Here is an 18610-nt window from a genome sequence, read left to right as displayed (position 1 = left end):
ACGTTGTCCATTTATCCATCCTCTAGTCCACACAAGGACACCTGCAGACCCCTCACTCTCTTTGCTTTAACTCGCACCCATGGGACACTCTGACTAATTAGTGTGTGTGTGTGTGTGTGTGTGTGTGTGTGTGTGTGTGTGTGTGTGTGTGTGTGTGTGTGTGTGTGTGTGTGTGTGTGTGTGTGTGTGTGTGTGTGTGTGTGTGTGTGTGTGTGTGTGTGTGTGTGTGTGTGAGAAAGTGTACTTGTTGGTGGAAGCAGGAAAGGAGAATGGTAGCAGGGCTCCCTGACCTGGGCAGAAGAGGGGAGAGGGCCTGGGGGAGAGGGGCCTGGGGTGCCCAGCAAGCAGCTTTAGTCCTTCCCTTCTACAGAGAACACTTTGATTTCATGGGGGTGATTATTTTTCTTCCGAATCACTCAAGGATGAAGCCCAAGGAACCAGAGATTGTCCTCCCATTCAGGCCCACCACAATGGGGCAACCCTAGCAAAAACCACTATGAGTTTCTCACTTTCTTTTTTACCTCTCTTTTCTCACCGCTCTTTTGGAAAGCAATACCATACAACTTACTTAAAGAAAGAGTGAAGGGACAGGGGTTGGGGAGGAGATTAGTTGAGTTATTGAGAGACAAGGGAAGAGCATTTAAGGCACAAGCTGGACAAAATCAGCTCCCTACTGGTCCGAAGACATTTTATTTTCTATGTGAGGGAAAGTCAGAGGCCCTGCCACAATTGAGTTCTCAGAGTCTAGCTAAAAGTTTTTCCAAATTGAAATGGGTCCAAATATTTTTAAAAGAAGGCTGAAATGGTCTAAATTTAAATTGAAGGTTCGAAGATTTTTTAAAGAATGGCAATAGGGCTGAAAATTGACAACATTTTCATGGACCATGGTCGAGGCAAGAGCACTTTTTTAGTTGGCTTGCAAATCCCTAGGTTGATTTTATCTCTCTGCGGATAAAATGGTTGGGCAAGAGCACTGTCCTCCTCCAATGTTGGATCAACAATGCACACTATGGCTCACTGACAATTGATAAAATTGTATGGAAATGAAGGGCAACTTTTAAACCAAGGTGGCCCTCATCTTGTTCTCGGAACTGCAAACCTTAATCCGACCCACAATGATGAATAGTCTACCCTAATTTGCCTAAATATATGGAAATTATGCAACCTGCCTATGCCCGAAAGTGTGTGAGAACTCTCATATTTCATCTGTAATCCTTGAAAATCCCATCATGAAGAATCCCCAAATCATAATCTTAAAAAACATTTGCATTACTGGTGTTGTGGAACATTTTCACTTCATTGTCAGAATACATCAAGTTACCTCTTTATTTCTTACTGGCATGAAGAACTGATCTTTTCCCTACTAACAATATTTCACCCATTATAACCATGAATAACAGTGTTATAACAGTGTAGATACAGACATGGATTGATATTTGTGACAAAAGACTGTTGTTGGTAATTGAAAGCTCATTGATAAACTTTAGCTTGGTTGAGGGAGCGAGGGGTGAATGGGAGCTAACATGCAAGCTTGTTTAAGTTAGGGGCTTAAAGCATGGAGTTGCCCCCCTTCCCAGAAACCCCTGTTTCTCATGATGTTAACAGACAGAGATGAACCCTTCCCTAGAAGAACCTCCTCTTTGAGAGAGAATGTCGACAAATCGTGTTTGTCATTTGAATGATATTTAAATATAGCTGGAAGTGCCCCTAGAAACCATTGCTTCTCTCTATGTTGAAACAAGGAGATTAATCCTTTCCTTTAGCCCTCAACCCTCTCTGGGTGTGAGAGAGAGTGTCGCAAAATTGTATTTGTTATTTGCAATCTATTTAAATATAGGTGGAGAAAACTAGGGAGAGTGCAACCTTGCATGATGGTAAAGGGCCAAGGGCCTCAGCATATCATACAATGCCATGCAAATTGGCCACTTGGTGGAGCTATAACAATTTATTTAAAATGGAAACTTTGAAAGGTCAGTCACCTCACCCCATCTGTGTGACATAGTCCTGGAATTTGGTACTCATTTCCCTCTCCTCACAGGCAACACATTTGCCTCAAGGACCCATAAAGTCCACCATGATGGATTTCTAGATGAAACTTTGTATATAGCATCTATGGACCAAGCTCTCTCAAGGCAATATTATATAGCACACATCCTAAGGGATATGAGTCTAGCTAATTTGTCAATTAAAGTATGGCTCAGCTTGGCCGCATGGTGACATTATTGGACAGGGAAAATCATTCATGCAGATTCATTGGCTTATTGCTGCCATATTGTTTGAGCAAAAGTGTTGGAAAATGTTGTGTTTGAAGATGTGCATCCATAGATAGCAGCAGTGCCTTCAGAAAGTATTCACACCCCTTGACTTTTTACACATTTTGTTGTGTTACAGCCTGAATTTCAAATATATTTTTTTATGCCACTGATCTACACACAATACCACATAATATCGAAGTGGAATTATGTTTTTAGTCAAATTAAAAACTGAAATGTCTTGAATCAACAATTATTCACTACAAGAGTCAATACAAGAGTCCTTCCTAACTCAGTTGACGGAGAGGAAGGAAACCACTCAGGGATTTCACCATGAGGCCAATGGTGATCGTTGACAAAAAAATACAATTAAATCCATTTTAATCCCACTTTGTAACACAACAAAATGTGGAAAAAATAAAGGGGTGTGAATACTTTCTGAAGGCACTGTACATACCAAATGTGGTGCTGACTGGTGTAGTGGTTCTGGGAGAAGAAGACTTTTAAAGTAGTCAACATCATTAAAAACAGTCCAAAATATGCATATTGCATGATCTGTTTCATTTGGAGTTCTGATATTTGGCAAGCGTGATAAGGAGCACAGATTTAGCTCATTTTAGGGTGGTGTGTCTAATTTGTCCTGATGGTGGCACATTGGGCCCACAGCTTGAAACCCGGCATTGCTGCTTGCAGCTATATTTTGTTATTTGCATTTGATTTAAATATAGGTGGAGAAAACTAGGGATGGATGGGTGGTGCACTGTGAATGTGCACCATTATTAATGGATCACCCAGGAAAGAAGCTTACTGTCAATCATGGTGTTGGAGTTCAACACACCATTGCATAAAATGACACTTATTCCAATCTCCTATTCTGATCGATAATATGATCAGCTTGTTAATTTGTGTTTAACCAAGAAGAAGTGCACAATAACTTATTGACTCCATCTTAAAAATGTGTAACCCGGGGCCTCCCGGGTGGCGCAGTATGAAATTTAAGAGTGAAAATTACAAACTTCAGAAGTGTTTTTAAATCTCAAATACACTACAAGTGTTTGTAATCCTGCAACAGGGTGGTCAGTTTTAGGTCGTACTTCACCCAGAAGGGTGCCAAAACGTTAGTTCAGCAATGAGTTATAATGAATAATATGTATTTGGGTGTGTGTGACTTTCTTAATTTTTTCAGTTTTCAATAGCCATTAAAAATCTTAAATTCATAGAAAAGCAACCTCCAGCATGTTTATGCCGGTACTAATGCTTTAATAAGTAAGAGGAGTAACTGATGAGGAAGAGGAAAGAAACGGTCTGATGAGGAAGAGGAGAGTAGCCTAACTGTCAACCTCAACATATAATTCATATTTGAGTTAACAAGAGTTCATTCTTCACAGAAGAAGAGAAGTCCCAGTTTAGTGAGTTAGTTCAGTGTTTATTTAATTGTAAGTGTCCTAAGGTCCTATCGACACATGATACTACTAGCCTATAGAGGTTAAAGACCAGTGGACCACGGTTGCTTGTCAACTAGCATCTTACTGGCAATTAAATAGGCCACAATCCGTGTCCACTAACATTGCTATACGCTCCAAAAATGCTAGGATATTCTGGAACTTGCTAAATAACCAGTTAAAGGACGTTATATATATTTCTTAATTCCATTATTTCACTTTTAGATTTCTATGTATTGTTGTGAATTATTATATGCTACTGCACTGTTGCAGCTTGTAACACAAGCATTTCGCTACACCCGCAATAAACATCTTCTAAATGTGTGCATGTGACCTATAAAATGTGATTTCATTTGATTAAAAACGGTTTGAATAAAAGGACCACACCCTTGGTTAGTTGAAAATAAGCTGTGAAAAAAAGTTAACTAGCCTATCCCTTTAAGAAATAAAAATATATATATTTTTGTAGAAATGGGCAGAGTTCTTCTGTAATAAATGATTTAGAATAATGAACAATTAGGCCTATTCATAATCAATAGACCAACGCTATTATACCATCAGGTTTTTAGGGAGGTTTTCACCAATTGATGAACAATGTGCGTTATAACACCACAAGAAAACAACAAACTGTGGGAAATACACATTTACTTTTCTATAAAAAAAGATGTATTGTACAGTATACAATATCCACAATCTTTAAGTATTTATTATGAACACATATATAAATAAAGACAACACAAAATGGTAACCGGATTCTATTTACAACGCGTGTTGCGTACTGTGCAAACTGAACGCATTCGCGTGCGGGTGGCCGTTGAAAAAGTTGAAGTAGTGATGGTCAAGTCCTTGCACTGGTGACAGGTAGCCACCATGGTGCTGTTGCGTCGGCGCGGAAAGCGGCACCGTTGGATACGAGATGGTCGGGCTGCGCGCCGTGCTGTGCCAAGAGAAGTGTCCGGGTGGGCTCTGCTGAAACACGGAGTCGTTGGGGCTGTGGCTCTGGAGTGACTCCGGGGAGGAGTGCAACTGGCACAGATAATCTGCCTGGTCTGGCAATGCGCCCATGGAGCCGAACACCGGCTCGGTGGCGACCCGGGACTTGGACTGAAGAAAGGCCAGGATCCTTGCGTACTTGATGTCTTTGGTCTCAACCCTCTCCTCCGTGGTCAGGTAGTGCACTAGGTTCTTCATGCACTCGTGGTAGCCGTAGTGGAAGTAGTTGGCGAACTCCCCCAGTAGCTCACCTAAAAGGAATCCGAAGAAGTGGACGATTAGAAAACACACAGAAACTTCAATATTCTTTAGGCTATTACATTCAAATGTGAGGATATATTTACGATATAGACTACAGTGATGATGATTGATATTCCGACGATAAATATGTCAACGAGACAGCCGGAATGGAGTCAAGGAAGGTGGAACAGGATACGGATGCGCTCTGGGTGAGAACCCCGGGTCTGTGCGCTTTGGAGCGGACAGGAAAACGCACCCTTTTCTCTGCCCCGGGGGAAGTCTGCAGAGTGCAGCGCTCGTAGATACTGAACTGTCATCTCCAGAATCTCGGCCTTCTCCAGCTTTCCAGAGTTCTATCATCAGAAAAAATAAGAAAAAAAAGATATTAGAAAAATAATATTACGTCGTTTAAATACACAAAATCAAACAGATGGCAGACATTATGTAGGCTACGCTATTTGTCACGCATAGCAAGGATTTAATGCAATGAGTAGGCTGAATAAGACATATATTTAGCCAATATAAAACGTCGAATAAGATCATTTAGGCAATTGTTTATGAATTGTGAATACGATTATTTAATTGTAAAACTGTACTGTATGCTACCTGTTTCGCGCGCGCCATTGGCACGGTTTTCCCCAGTTCGTTTAGGCAGCGGTTGATGCGATCTCGTCTTCTTTTTTCTATCACTTTATGGGAGATGGGAGTTCTCTGTTGAAAAATAACAACGCAAATGATTAGACAAACAAACATAATCAACAGTAGGCCATGTCTAAAGTGTATAGCTCTGGAAACCTAGAACAAAAAGCTGATTGAAACTAGAATGAAGACGAAACTACTTGGAAACAAAACGGCAAAGAGACGCATAGCCTTGCCTAGCCACCTTGGTGCGCTTTGGTGCACTAGAGCGCAACAGCGCTAGCGAGCATCACATGGACCAAGGCAGGTGCCAAGGCTCAAATACAACCATGGAGTATGGCACACATGTGCTTCGAACCGTCAATTATACTATTGCAGTGACAACTTCATCCACTTTTCTTCTTTAAATTAATTATTTACATTTTTGTCGTTTTTGCTAACTCAAATGTGTACTATATTGGTTACGTTTTCGCTTAAGTGCGCAAAAGCACAGTAGGCTATCCCATCAATTTTCATGGACCCACATTTCGCCTTTGACTACACATAGACATAATGATGGTACATTATGAGTACCAAAGTAAATTATTGTAATACATTTTAAAATAACGACTAGAAAAGGCCACGGTTTTCGAGTAGGTTTCCAACCCAGAGCGCAGAAGGTTGAGCGCCTACCTTGCGATCCTTCATCTTGGATGCCATCCTTTAGCAAAGTGCCGATAAAGTTCTAATTCAAAATAGTAATGCCGTGAGGCAGTTTGGATGTGTTCCTTAGCTTGTAGACTAGGTAGACTGAGAGGTGAGCTGAGAAGCTGCCCCTTATAAAGCGATCATCCGAGGGACTCCAGCATTCATGGTCTAAATTATTCCGTAGGATTAAAGAGCAAGCTTCTAGTAAATGTGTGCATTTAGGATCAGTTAAAGAACAAGTAAAAAGTCTGAAGCCATCGGCTAGCAGGGGGGCAGACTTGCTTTGTTCATCCACGTGGCTGTTCAAAAGACATGCACGTGATTACTTTTAGAATATTATTTGCATAGTAACAACCCAGGCGGGAAATGTGAATTGAGCGTTGGGTTCGCCTGATCCGACCAGGCGCAGTGCGCGCACTGAAAACAAAGCCGCCGAAAAAAGACCCCTCTTTCTTCCAACTCGCGTTTCTCACACGATCGCCTGTTTACAAATCCCAGCAAGCGAACTTAACTTCCATCCAAGCCCTGTCTGAGTTTTAAGGCCTGTCCAGTGCCATTAGAGTAATTAAGTAAGCCTTTAATAGGCTGTTCCGCCAAGTTCAAGGGAGATCTTTTGGAGACGGAGTCCCCCGTTTGTTCTCCTCGTTTCTCACACGACTTGGTGACACGTCCATCTTTTATGAGAGATGGCAAGCTTTTTGTTTACATTCTTTATTTCGTGGGAGTCCTAGGCAGGTGTGTGATGGGCCTGGCACACGAGCGTCGCCTGCGTACCGGCCGGCGTCTCCAGCAGTCTTCGGCACACGAGGGTTACCCACCACCGAGGACTCTTTGGAGAGGCTCAATTTGTATCCTATTATCCTATAAGAAAATGTCTATTGAGTCGAGTGAATAGTTTCATTGGCCTAAATTGTAATAATGCTGTGAAAGAAAAGGGAGAAATAAAGAAGAATGCAGCTGGTGTGAACGTGCATTATCCCCATCACCTGCGTCAGGGGTAGCCTGGAGACCCCTATTAATTTGCCTAATTTCGGTCAACTTAACAAACTTTGGGAGAAATTATTCTGGTATTGTTGTGAAGGGTGAAGCTTTCTGATCGAATTAAGAGCATGTTTTGATCCGGTAAACGTCATTAGAAAGAAAGAAACAATCGCGTTTAAAGGGGCCTGGGTAATGCGCCAAGTGGAGACGCCAAAGCGCAAACTTCACAAAGGAGCCTAGTAAATACCACAGGGTACTTTTGTACCCTCACATTGCTCAAGTTTTCCCCAACAAAGGGCATTATTTTATACTTGAATACATTTCGTACAACAATTGTCTATTTTCTTCAAACATATTTTCACAGCAAGTTTAACAACAGGTTTATTGTGTACGCTCCGTCTCACAGATTCAGCCTTGGGTCTCATGCGCCAAAACCGTTTGCTCGTCTGCTTTTTTTCATCAGTACGTTTTAATCTTGAAAGTTTCGCCGTGTTTCATATAATTGATCCGGTGTGCAACTTTGGAGAGAAAAAAAGAAATAAAAGAAATGGAGATTAAATAAAATATAAAGGATCCCAGGACTTCTAAAGTGTTGGAGACTTTTATAGCACCACGAGAGAAAGGCGCTGTTGAACAGGACTGGGGCATTAAATCCCATTACTTATATTGTGGATTTTTAACACGTCTTTATACATGTGGTCTTTGAAATAAGAACAACAACGTTTTTATGACTTTTTATGAAGTTTTATAGTGTGATTATTTTCTGTCGAAAGTCTAAAACGAGACTTTAGGAACTATAAACGTTGGTTAAAGACGATGCGTCATAGAGTTTTCTTACCGATCATTGACACATTTTATAACTATATTTAATTTTTTCAAACGTTAAATTACATGTTTTCTAATCACTGTGGTAAAAATCGAGTTATGAGTTTGCTAAATGATTTGTTATTGTCATTTGTACGATTTACATAGATGTAAAACAGTCATGGTGCGCTGGTGGATGTTTGGGCACTAGACTACTGCGTCTCCATGCTATATACTCCATATACCATAATGCTCCATACTATACACATTTTAAATGTTCAGATCAAGTGGGATGTTTAAAATAATGATAAATATGTTTTCATATGGCGTTATATTTTCAGTATTCTAACCACAATAAAAGAACTATCATATTCAGTCATCTGATGTATGAAGCCTAATTATTTATTAATACCATAAAATACAATAATTTAAGGGGAGCTCAGATTATATATTAGGTTCTGCATTAAACAAAAATAATAAGTGCATAAGAGCTGATCAAGTCCATGACAAACTCTAATATGTATTTATTTTGCAATAAATAAAAGAAAATGTAAGCACCAAATGCCTTATATAGGTCATGTAAAATCTACCTGGTCTCAGAGCATTTCATTATATTCTGTATGTAAATCAGAGACACACCATTTAGTATGATATGTTACGTTTTGTATGGGATGTATTCATTTTTGGATGTCCATTACCCAGTTCATATGATATATTATGAATTACAATTCATATTATATGTTACAAATTAGAAAAAGGTATATGTTAAGAATTTGCAAAACGTACAATATGTTTCAAATTTGGCTAGGTGGCTAACAATAATGTTAGCTAGGCTAGGGGTTAGGGTTAGGGTTAAGGTTAAGGTTAGGGTTAGTTTAGGAGTTTGGTTAAAGGGTTAGGGAAAGTGTTAGCTAAAAGGGTTATGGTTAGGGTTAGGGGAAGTATTAGCTAAGGTTAGGGTTAGGGGAAGGGTTAGCTAAAAGGGTTAAGGTTAGGGGAAGGGTTAGCTAACATGCTAAGTAGTTTGAAAGTAGCTAAAAAGTAGTAAGTAGTCAAAAAGTTGCTAACATGCTAAAGTTGTCTGTGATGAGATTCGAACTCGCAACCTTTGGGTTGCTTGATGTTCACATTACATGCTCACCCATCCACCCTGACCAACCATCCTACTTTTGTTTTTGTGTTAAGTAACCATCTGTCTTATGTAACCATTCAAAACTTAACATATCATACTAATTTGAGGGTCCCAGATTTACATTCACTATGTTACGTCTAGTCTGTGAGACCAGGCTGGTAAAATATGACAATAGATTATTATCTGAGCAATATAATACCACCGACAGCAAACACATAGTATTTTCTTAAGAAAATGCACAGTTATTCATTAGGAGTTGAGTCATATTAATTTTCAATCAAGGGAAGCGAAGTGGGCGGGGGACCATTGGGCGATGCAAGCATGGGCGAGAGGGAGTGAAGCTGGCGGAACCAAAGTTGGAGAAAACTGAACTTTATGCAAATAATCAGAGACATAGTTGTGCTATTGACCAATCAAAGCTCACTATAGCTTCCAGCCCCTACTAGCCTAAGTGGAGTTGCCATTTTAAACCTAGCTTCCTTTTCCTCTGAAAACCACATGTAGAAACTCTGCTCAGGCGTTTCTCTTACGCCTGCTACGTTAGGTTAAACCCCTACTGGATTAACTGTTGATACCTAACACTACCTAGTATACTTGCTAGCACCCACATAAGGGCAAAGCTATCATGGTTATCCAAATGTTCACTGAAAGTTAACATGAGTAGGGTTGATCCAAGCTTAAACAGTTTAGGTGCAATGGCAGGTTAGAGTGGGTGAAAGGAAGAAAAGATCTAGGCTACCTAACAGCCTGAATCCATGTAAAACAAAATCATATTGGCAGCGGTTGCATCCCACTGGGCACAGATGTCAGTTGAACGTCCAGTTTTGATTTAAATTTGGTTGTTGTTAACTAACGTGAATTCAGCAAAAAATGTCATACTGTCATTGGATTTAGGTTAAAAGTTGGGTGAAAAAAATCCCATAAATCCCATAATAAGTTGCATAGACTAACTATGTGTGCAATAATAGTGTTTAACATGATTTTTTAATGACTACCTCATCTCTGTACCCCACACATACAATTATCTTTAAGGTCCTTCAGTTGAGCAATGATTTCCAAACACAGATACAACCACAAGGACCAGGGGAGGTGTTCCAATGTGTCATAAAGAAGGGTACCTATTGGTAAAAAGGTTAAAAAAATAAGGATAAAAAAATATATATATATCCCTTTAACCGTGGTAAAGTTATTAATTAGACTTTGGATGGTGTATCAATACACCGAGTCACTACAAAGATACAGGCGTCCTTCCTAACTCAGTTGCCGGAGAAGAAGGTAACCGCTCAGGGATTTCCTTCCTCTCCGGCAAACAGTTGTAGAGTTTAATGGCTGTGATAGAAGAAAACTGAGGATGGCTCAACAACATTGTAGTTTCTCCACAATACTAACCTAATTGAAAGAGTAAAAAGGAAGAAGTCTGTACATAATACAAATATTCCAAAACATGCATCCTGTTTGCAACAAGGCACTAAAGTAATACTTCAAAAAATGTGGTAAAGCAATTATTTCTTTCCTGAATACAGTGTTATGTTTTGGGCAAATCCAATGCAACACATTACTGATTACCACGCTCCATATTCTCAAGCATATTTTTCATAAATGTAATCGTTACCACACTCCATATTCTCAAGCATATTTTTCATAAATGTAATCGTTACGGACTGAACAAACGGAATGGCTTATCCTAGAGGAAAACCTGGTTCAGTCTGCTATCCAGCAGACACTGGGAGATGATTCTCCTTTCAACAGGACAATAACCTAAAACACAAGGCCAAATACACACTGAAGTTGCTTACTAAGAACAGTGAATATTCCTAAGCAGCAGAGTTACAGTTTTGACTTAAATCTGATTGAAAATGTATGGCAAGACCTGAGAATGGTTGTCGAGCAATGGAGCTTGAAGAATTTTGAAAAGAATAATGGGCAAATGTTGCACAATTCAGTTGTGAATAGTGCTTAGAGATTTACCCAGAAAGACTCACACCTGTAATAGCTGCCCAAGGTGATTCTAACATGTATTGACTCAGGGCGTTGAATACTTATCTAATGAAGATATATTATTGTTTTATTTTTCATAAATGTTTAAGGCACTGTATCATAATCCCCCTGCATAACGTTATTATTGAATATTCCAGCAAGTACCATCACGTAAAATGAGAATCAACCAATGTTTCTCACTAAGTACAATTTAACATACTAATCAAACGAATGTACTAAACCATTTTTATTTTCTTTCATTACAATAATATTCTACTTATATAGGTTAAAAACCTAATTCTAAGAACTGCGTAGGCATATGAGGTAGTCAATATGTTTTCAACCTATTTCTGAAATTATTAGTTGTACGTATAAGAATGATTCTTACAAAACAAAAAAAATTCCAGTCCTTATGGTAATGAAGTGTCAACCACTGGACGCTGTGTTGTCATGCACTGCGCTGTGACCCGCAATGACCTATCGTGAGTCCCAGACACCAATCCTTTAGCTTCTCGCGCCACCCTGAGTCTGATCTGCCTCAGTTCACACGCTCACCATTGTGTGTGAAAATCAAATAAATAAAGAATACAAAAATAAATAATACATGGTGAAAATAATGATGGTTGATGCAAATCATCAATGTTATCATATTAATGTTTTTTTTTCAATCACTTTGGCACATTTTTTAGATGTATGTGGTACTAAATTAAAAAAACTAAGTACAAAACTCTAAACTGATAACAATTGTAATGCCCATATCTTTTGATTGCGCATTCTTTGCGTTTTCACACAGTTTTCCCCCTGAGTCATTCATGCAAAATCAAGGTATTCTGTGAAATACCATGAGAACATTTTGTTTAGTCACCAATCCATCAGATAATGAATGATAGGCTCACCATTTAGTCATTTTAACTAGGCTACGATGTAAATGTTTTTTCAATGGCTTTGGTGCTATTTTCAGAAGTATGCCTATGTGGGGAATTTTCAAAACTCCAAACTGGTAACCCTTGTAAAACAGCAAGCCTTGTATTCAAAACATGTTATGGTGTATTCATATTGTTTGGAGACATCTTTCACCACACAACCTTTGATCCAAAATATAAGTTTACTGTGAAATACCATGAGAACCTTGATTTAATCACCAAAACACAACATAAGGATATCTTCTCAATTGAGTCCTTTTAACAACCATTTAATCCAATAGCAAAAAATGTGTGTTTAAAAATTGCCCTTTGAATATAATATGCTACAGTACTGTAAATTACAGTACATTACACTGTTTTCACATTACACAATTGCACTACCCATAAACATTTCCTGAAAATCAAATTTCCATAATTTCTATGCCATGTGTGATCAAAGGTGTGATCACTGAAGATATCATTCACAATCAGTGATGCAACAAAATAAATGTATTGTTCAAATACACTGCTCAAAAAAATAAAGGGAACACTTAAACAACACAATGTAACTCCAAGTCAATCATATGAGTACTGTAATCAAATGAAACAAATTTAAGCCTGACAAGCCTGTCTTGAGGATTAGCAACACCGGAGGGTTTGATTTATTTTTAGGGCAGCCATATTCTACAGGCAGAACGCGGTCCAGATCCGAACCCAGAATGGGGTAAATGCGGACTGCGGGTTTCCCGACTTTAACAATTGTATTTATTTTTTAGGAACTCAGTTGGGCTTTCAATTTAATGCAGTTTGGGATTGCATGGGTCGCAAGGTGGGGCTTGGTAACTAAACCGATAAATTACAATATCCATACCTTTGCCACCTAGGAAATTTGTGGCAAAGGTATCTTCTCAAATAGTAGTTGAGTACCCCTTGGTATAGGGGATGCATTTGTTACATACTATACAGTAGACTACATCTCTGATTTGTAAATATATATAAATATTTTACTTACTGTGAAGTAAAATCCTAATAGTTATCATCATAATCAAAATGTGCTTACAGTTTTGAAACATAAGGACACATCGACAGATTTTTCACATTGTCGCCTCCGGTATTCAAACCATCAACTTTTCAGTTACTGGCCCAATGTTCTAACCACGAGGCTACTGCTGCCTGTAACCCCCTTGGGCCTTGTCTCAGGATGATAAGTTGGTGGTTGAAGATATCCCTCTAGTGGTGTGGGGGCTGTGCTTGGCAAAGTGGGTGGGGTTATATCCTGCCTGTTTGGCCCTGTCCGGGGGTATTGTCGGACGAGGCCACAGTGTCTCCCGACCCCTCCTGTCTCAGCCTCCAGTATTTATGCTGCAGTAGTTTATGTGTCAGGGGCTAGGGGCAGTCTGTTATATCTGGAGTATTTCTCCTGTCTTATCCGGTGTCCTGTGTGAATTTAAGTATGTTCTCTCTAATTCTCTCTCTCTCTCTTTCTCTCTTTCTCTCTTTCTTTCTTTCTTTCTTTCTTTCTTTCTTTCTTTCTTTCTTTCTTTCTTTGTTTCTTTCTTTCTTTCTTTCTTTCTTTCTCTCTCTCGGAGGACCTGAGCCCTAGGACCATGCCTCAGGATTACCTGACCTGATGACTCCTTAATGTCCCCAGTCCCCCTGGCTGGGCTGCTGCTCCAGTTTCAAATGTTCTGCCTGGGGCTATGGAACCCTGACCTGTTCACCGGACGTACTACCTGTCCCAGACCTGCTGTTTTCAACTCTCTAGAGACAGCAGGAGCAGTAGAGATACTCTGAATGATCGGCTATGAAAAGCCAACTAACATTTACTCCTGAGGTGCTGACCTGTTGCACCCTCGACAACCACTGTTATTATTATTATTTGACCCTGCTGGTCATCTATGAACATTTTAACATCTTGGCCATGTTCTGTTATAATCTCCACCCGGCACAGCCAGAAGAGGACTGGCCAACCCTCATAGCTTGGTCCTCTCTAGGTTTCTTCCTAGGTTCTGGCCTTTCTAGGGAGTTTTTCCTAGCCACCGTGATTCTACACCTGCATTGCTTGCTGTTTGGGGTTTTAGGCTGGGTTTCTGTACAGCACTTTGTGACATCAGCTTATGTAAGAAGTGCTTTATAAATACATTTGATTGATTTGATTGATTGTAATGGCAGGTTGTGAGCAAGTTGAGAAATATGTGTCTTACAGTTTCATTATCCTTATACAGTACATATGTAGGACAAATCATCAGAAATAGGGTTATTGGCTACTATGAAAACTTAGGACAGTTATGTATTCCATTTCTGCCGCATGCAACATTGTGCTAGATCACCTTTTCCACATGACTTGTAAACTGATGCTGTATCCCCTGCTTGAAATGAATCAGCTTACAGTGTATCATTGACATTTAGATAATGAGTGGGATATATTATTAAATACAACCCAGGTATTTCCGTTGTGCATTGTACAAACACAACACTATAATTCATAATGGTAGCAACAACACTCTAAGAAATGTGGTGTTCTACAAGGGTTCTTCCAAGATCATTAAAGTTTGAGAGACCTTAGGGTTCTTGGCACTGAAAATTACCCCCAAAAGGTTCTTCAAGAACCCCATAGGAGGTGGGGTTCATTGAGGAACCTCCTTAGTTGGTGGGGGTTCTTGCAGGAACCCAACCACCCAACTGAAACATTTGGATTTGAATATGAAAGGAGAGCAGGCCCAGACACTTAACTGAAAAATGTAAAGATCTCCTCAATTTAAGGTAAAGTTTGTCCCTTATATGATCTAAATTGATATTGTTTTATGATGATACCATCTTTTCATATTTGTGCAAATCTTTGTAAAACAAAAAATTGACAAATTTCAATGGATATCAATCAACAGAGGTAAGAATATGTATGCTATAAGAATATGTTGAAGGCTAGCTGTATTGGGTAGAGGTGACTGAACTGCTCACTTTTGTGTCTGTCTGCAGGTATACAGAGGAGGCATACAAAGGTATGTCAATTGGTATTGGTATGTACCATCCTTCTCCCTTACCTCTTCAATGAAAATCCCATAGGCCTCTACATTACGGACAAGGTATGTGCATGAAAACCATTATCAAAACAGTTTTTTTCATTCACTACAAAAACCAAGCTATCGTCGTGTGCATATTCTGTCGTGTGCATGTTTTGTTAATTAAACATCTGTACTATTTTTTGGGATTCACAGACTTCACCCTCCCTACACCTCTGATGGATATATGTCACGGCTGTCGTATGAATAATTGGACCGAGGCGCAGCGTGAGTAGAGTTTCACATTTTAATGATAGTGAAATTTCCAAAACAACAAAGATATAACAATCGTGAAATACATATCGCACATAGGCACTCATACAAAACAATATCCCACATCGCAGGTGGGAAAAAAAGACACACTAAGTATGATCCCCAATTAGAGGTAACGATCATCAGCTGCCTCCAATTGGGAACCATACACACACACCAACATAGAAATATAATACCTAGAAACCCCCTTAGTCACGCCCTGACCTAAAACACCATAGAGAACCCCGAGGGCGTGACAACATAACAGGAAACTTGTTCATCACCATACAATGCAAACTCATTCTGGCTATGGATATGGAGAACATCAACACATTAACATGTCACTAAAATCATTATTAACACTGACAACTAAAATATTGTATTACTGCTATGCATATTAATAATAATACTAATAGGGCAGGGGGGATAGTTCAAAAACGAACCCCAAAAGGTTCTTCTAAATGTTTTTTGAGGATCCATTAAAAGGGGTTCTTTGAAGAACCCATTTAAAGGGTTATTTGAATAACTTATAGGGGTTATTCCCACAGTTTCGATTTGAAGAACCCCTAAAGGATACTCCAGGAACCTTTTCTTTTTAGAGTGTAGAGTGAATCTTTCCACTTTGTCCTATTGAAGCACACTGGTGGATGGAGAATAATGATGTAGTACTTACAGCCACATCCATATATTCATGTCAAATTGATACATTTATGAGGTCAACATATAGAAATGTACAGTGTTCAGCAGTTATCTACTATACGTTAACTAAGCACTATTTCATTTGAGTTGAGTAGTTTTCCATTTTGAGCAGTTTGATTAGGTGATAATTGTATTGTTAACAAATGACAAGAAAATAATATTAAAAGTAAAGTGAATATTGCATTTTGAAAGGCAGATACTTTGATTGAATATGTATACTATCCAAATTGAAAGAGTGATTTTGTGCAATGAACAAGTGACTTTGTAAATGTATTTGTTTTACTCAGTCAAAATGTGCTTATAGTTTTGAAACATAAGCCATTTTGAGAATCTACTTAGATTTTTTTGCTTAGAGTTAAAATGTACAACATACTTGCACCAAAGTGTTGATACATTTTTTATCAGAAAAAAAAGCCTATTTTGTAGCCTACAGATGTCAGATCTTAATATGACCCATTTTGTCGCAGGAGGAAAACAATCCTGCTGCAGGGGGATTTGAATGAATATTGAATATTTAGAATCGCCAACAGGGGCCAATTAGAAATTATGTTTGCACTACCGTACCTATGGGTCTATGGTTTAAAACAATTCTAGCATTCACATATTTATGAATTTTATGCATTTTATTGCAATACCGAATAAAGTAATATGAAGTCAGCCATTCAAATAGATACTCTTCAGATTGACAATGAAATAATGACTAAATGATCCTCTATAGTTTAATCTTTAGATTAGAACCTTTTGTCTTTGACATTTCATTGAATAAACATAACTGATAGTCTGACATCAATGATTTGCTGAGTCTCACTTTGATGGGTCTTACTCTAGAGTGCGCCATTGGTCTGGTCACATTAAATAATGAGCAAAACATATAATGGGGTTCATCATTTTATCAAATAACAGTTTTCCATAATCAAACATTTATGGTTCGAAAGAAAGGCAAAGCTTTCCAATTATGTAAAATTAAAAGCCTGTAATTGAACTTAAAAAAGTTGATTGATAAAACACTTTGTACTATTGATGATGTACCTGTATGAAAGAAGCAAATGCTGTTAGGGTTATTCTTGGATATGAAATATTGTTATTACAGTATGAACAGATTCCAGTTATGACCACAATAGGAAGCATACATACATTGTAGACATTTTACTCTGTCATCTGTGTGGCCATGCACGCCTCCAACTCAATCATCAAGTTTGCAGACGACACTACAGTGGTAGGCTTGATTACCAACAAAGATGAGACGGCCTACAGGGAGGAGGTGAGGGCCCTCGGAGTGTGGTGTCAGGAAAATAACCTCATACTCACCGAAAACACTCACAAACTTTTACAGATGCACAATCGAGAGCATCCTGTCGGGCTGTATCACCGCCTGGTACGGAAACTGCTCCGCCCACAACCGTAAGGCTCTCCAGAGGGTAGTGAGGTCTGCACAACGCATCACCGGGGGAAAACGATCTGCCCTCCAGGACCTACACCACCCGATGTCACAGGAAGGCCAAAAAGATCATCAAGGACAACAACCACCCGAGCCACTGCCTGTTCACCCTGCTATCATCCAGAAGACGAGGTCAGTACAGGTGCATCAAAGCTGGGACCGAGAGACTGAAAAACAGCTTCTATCTCAAGGCCATCAGACTGTTAAACAGCCATTATTAACATTGAGTGACTGCTGCCAACATACAGACTCAAATCTCTAGCCACTTTAATAATAAAAAATTGGATGTAATAAATGTATCACTAGTCACTTTAAACAATGTCACTTTATATAATGTTTACATACCCTACATTACTCATCGCATATGTATGTACTGTACTCTATACCATCTACTGCATCTTGCCTATGCCACACGGCCATCGCTCATCAATATATTTATATGTACATATTCTTATTAATTCCTTTACACTTGTGTGTATAAGGTAGTTGTTGTGAAATTGTTATATTACTCGTTAGATATTACTGTACAGTCGGAACTAGAAGCAGAAGCATTTCGCTACACTCGCATTAACATCTGCTAACCATGTGTATGTGACCAATAACATTTGATTTGATTTGATTTGAAGGCAGACCTTGGTGGTGGATGAGTTGAGTTGACACCCATTCAGTTCAAAGTGCATTGAGCACCTCGTGGAAAAGCACTATAGAAATCCAATCCATTATGTTCATAATTATTGTTTGTCATCAGCTTAAAGGGGTAGAACATGTAGACCTACTGTCAGGGATGGCCCCCACATCAGCCCATTTTTCCCCCTTGTAATATTAACCTGAACTGCTCCATGGCAAGTCCATTCAACCTACTGTTTTTCCAAAGTGGGAAAACGTGAGAGATGGGATGTAGTGGTGGGTTGCTTTATGACTTTGCGGTTGTGGCTGCAGACTGGGTTCTGCACAGAACTATTGGCCAGATTTACCCAAGTTTGCACTAGATGCCATATTGGCACCTGTTTCTTTCAGTAATGGATAAAACCCCAAAAACAAATAACAATTATGAAACTGTCTTCATCTACACTATGACTACACATCTACACACATACACGTATTCTTTCTCAA

At 39.1% G+C, this 18610-nt stretch overlaps 2 protein-coding genes across 2 annotated transcripts in view; one reads left to right on the top strand and one right to left on the bottom strand.

Annotated features, from left to right (window-relative positions):
* Positions 1-4380: 4380 nt before the first annotated feature.
* On the bottom strand, positions 4381-6367 carry helt (helt bHLH transcription factor). The gene is made up of 4 exons (XM_071406945.1): positions 6239-6367; positions 5534-5638; positions 5184-5280; positions 4381-4938 (listed from the first exon to the last, which is right to left on the bottom strand). Exons 1-4 carry the CDS (start codon positions 6263-6265, stop codon positions 4454-4456), a joined length of 714 nt encoding a protein of 237 aa, XP_071263046.1. The 5' UTR covers positions 6266-6367; the 3' UTR covers positions 4381-4453.
* An 11145-nt stretch (positions 6368-17512) lies between these two features.
* The window catches only part of acsl1a (acyl-CoA synthetase long chain family member 1a), a 53903-nt gene continuing 52805 nt past the window's right edge, over positions 17513-18610 (top strand). Inside the window, exon 1 of the mRNA XM_071406934.1 lies at positions 17513-17629. Within this exon, the coding sequence (XP_071263035.1) occupies positions 17544-17629 (86 nt within the window). The 5' untranslated portion in view covers positions 17513-17543. The remainder of the gene's footprint in view (positions 17630-18610) is intronic.

The sequence above is a fragment of the Salvelinus alpinus genome, chromosome 6, assembly GCF_045679555.1.
Source record: "Salvelinus alpinus chromosome 6, SLU_Salpinus.1, whole genome shotgun sequence".
Lineage (NCBI taxonomy): Eukaryota > Metazoa > Chordata > Actinopteri > Salmoniformes > Salmonidae > Salvelinus > Salvelinus alpinus.
The sequence above is the reverse complement of the archived record's forward strand: the minus strand, read 5'-3'. Positions and strand labels throughout refer to the sequence as shown.

Excerpts from the sequence above, each read along its gene's own strand:
- helt (XM_071406945.1), bottom strand. The coding sequence starts at position 6,265 with ATGGCATCCAAGATGAAGGATCGCAAG. Across the intron at positions 5,281-5,533 it reads CAATGGCGCGCGCGAAACAG|AACTCTGGAAAGCTGGAGAA; the intron begins GTAGCATACAGT and ends TTCTGATGATAG. Across the intron at positions 4,939-5,183 it reads CCCCCGGGGCAGAGAAAAGG|GTGAGCTACTGGGGGAGTTC; the intron begins GTGCGTTTTCCT and ends GATTCCTTTTAG.